Source organism: Aplysia californica, unplaced genomic scaffold (assembly GCF_000002075.1).
Source record: "Aplysia californica isolate F4 #8 unplaced genomic scaffold, AplCal3.0 scaffold00602, whole genome shotgun sequence".
Classification (NCBI taxonomy): Eukaryota; Metazoa; Mollusca; class Gastropoda; order Aplysiida; family Aplysiidae; genus Aplysia; species Aplysia californica.
This window is the reverse complement of record NW_004797872.1, coordinates 124,848-127,161: the sequence shown is the minus strand read 5'-3', so window position 1 is coordinate 127,161 and position 2,314 is coordinate 124,848. Positions and strand designations below refer to the sequence as shown.

Here is a 2,314-nt window from a genome sequence, read left to right as displayed (position 1 = left end):
ACACACACACACACACACAGCACACACAAATATGCATACACATAGAAAACTAGGGTATCTGCTATTGATCACATCATCCCTGGGGCGAAATGAGAAGGGTGGCCAGTAACTGTTGAGTGTGGATGGTTTTGAATTATTCATGAAGAAGAGGTGGAGGTCATAGTCTATCAGCCCACTGTAAGCAGGAATAACATTTGTATTCTAATTATGAGCCCATTTGATCCTATTTGTCTTTTTGTTTCATTGATAACTATAGACCCAAGAAGAGTTTCAGTCTTAGCAGGGTAAAAAAAAAAAAATGTCTGTACTAAATTACGTTAGTGTGGTATAATATGTGGCGTCGGTGGCCTAGTGGTTAGGCTCTCGGACTCGCAACCGTAAGGTCGTGGGTTCGAATCCCGCACGAATTTTCCTCACTTCACCCAGGTGGGAATGGGTACCCGGCTATAGACAGCAAAAGATCTTGTCAGTTTGTTAGTGTTTGAGCGCTTAATCGGCTGCTTGCTCTGTATGCTTCCCGAGAAGCTGAGAATGTTTCGGAGTGTTCTATGGTCTGCTGGGGTGATAATAGAGTGTAAAGCGCATAGAGCCTGCTGTTGAGCGGGGATATGCGCTATAAAAATGCTAACTATTATTATTATTACCTGAAAAAAAAATAGTTTGAGTTATTTGTCATCCATACAGTTTCAGTTTATGCAATGTAAACTGATGTCATATATAAATGTAAATCCCAGGCCATATATTTATGCACATTATATTTCCCTCTGGAAGTGCATATTTTTTATCTGCCACATACTCCAGTTATGTTCTGTCTGGAATACTCCTGTAAAATCTTTCTTCTTTTTTGGGGGGTGTTTTACAGCGCTCGCAACTGCATAAGGTCATATGAGCGTGCGGGACACACCTAACATTTTCAGTTGGTAGGAAATTTTGATTTTTGCCCAGGTGGCGGCCGAAGCCTATTTTTATCAACTTTGACCACCAAGCCGTCTTTAACGTGCGCAACTTGCGTACTAGATCTCCAAAATTTTTCACCCTTGTCCGAGAAGACTAGGTTTAGATCTTTTCTACCAGAAGATCAGGGGTGTGGCTGAAAGACAGCAGTGAGAAGGAGCCAAGGAGAAGCAGTGGAAAGGCTGCAAAGAGAAAGTGGAGACGAAAGCAAACAACAGAATATTTCTAGAGAGCAGGAAAGGAGGTGAAAGGAGACAATTTTAGAGAAGAAAATTGTTCCCTTCGTTACCCATTACCTGGATTCGAACCAGGGACCTTTGAAGGAGAGGTGAACACCTTAACCTTTAGGCCACGAGAGCCCCCCTTTAAAATCGACTTACCTTGTAACTTACTGCTGGCTAGTGGATGCAATATATGGAATGGTGGTCTGTTCCTTCTACTTCTTTTCAACATTACTCTTTTTCTAACATTGTTTAAAATGAAATGAGCAGACTGTTTTTATTTTCTAGTTGTATATATATTATATATTATATATATATATACTTTTTTTTTTTAAAGATGTGAAATGCACGTTACCCGGTATGTCTGATCTTTTATCAGTTTCTGGATTTGGTTTAGCTTCAGACTGCATGGTACTCACTTGCTGGAGACTACAAATCATTTCAGCTAAGGGGGGCTCTCCTGGTCAAGAGTTTACAGTGTTTGCCTCACATTCAATAATAGGTCCAGGGTTTGAAACTTGACAGCAACGGAAAATTTACCCCTGATTTTAGATTAGGTAAGATCTAATACCTAGCCGTCTCGGATAAGGGCAAATAATCCCGGAGGTCCCGTGTGCAAGTTGGCAATAACACATATGAGGAGCCTTCAACCGCCACTCGCCAAAATTCAAAATAAATTCCAACCAAATTATAAATGTTTAATGTGTCTTGCGTGCTCATATGACCTTATGCAGTTGCAAGCATGGTTAAACACTTACTAAAAACAAGAAACAAACAATTCAACTAACAGAAGAGGGTGCAGTCCCTCACTCCATGCCCTCTCCTCCCCCCCCCCACCACCACCACCACCCAAAGCCCACTACCACCCCTTTTCACAGAGTACACAAATCTTGCTTGTCATGCCACCTTTCAAGTTCAGTAAATGTTCTTCTGCAAAATATATCTTAAAATATTTTTTTGTGGTCACTTGACTTATGATTTGCTTCTTTTGTTGCAGATGAACTAGAACGTGACATCCGCCGCATGCAACAAGACCATCTACGCAAGATGTACGAGCTCCAGCGCGAGATCGAGAGACTGCGACACGAGAGCCACTACTGGAAAATCCAGGAGAAGCCGTCGAAGATCATCGTGCACAG

The 2,314-nt window shown here is 41.6% G+C and overlaps 1 protein-coding gene across 1 annotated transcript in view; it reads left to right on the top strand.

The window, feature by feature from the left end:
* The window catches only part of LOC101862447, a gene marked incomplete in the record, with an annotated part of 59,817 nt that overhangs the window by 19,290 nt on the left and 38,213 nt on the right, over positions 1-2,314 (top strand). The window contains 1 exon segment of the mRNA XM_035972179.1: positions 2,173-2,314. Coding sequence (XP_035828072.1) covers positions 2,173-2,314 — 142 coding nt within the window.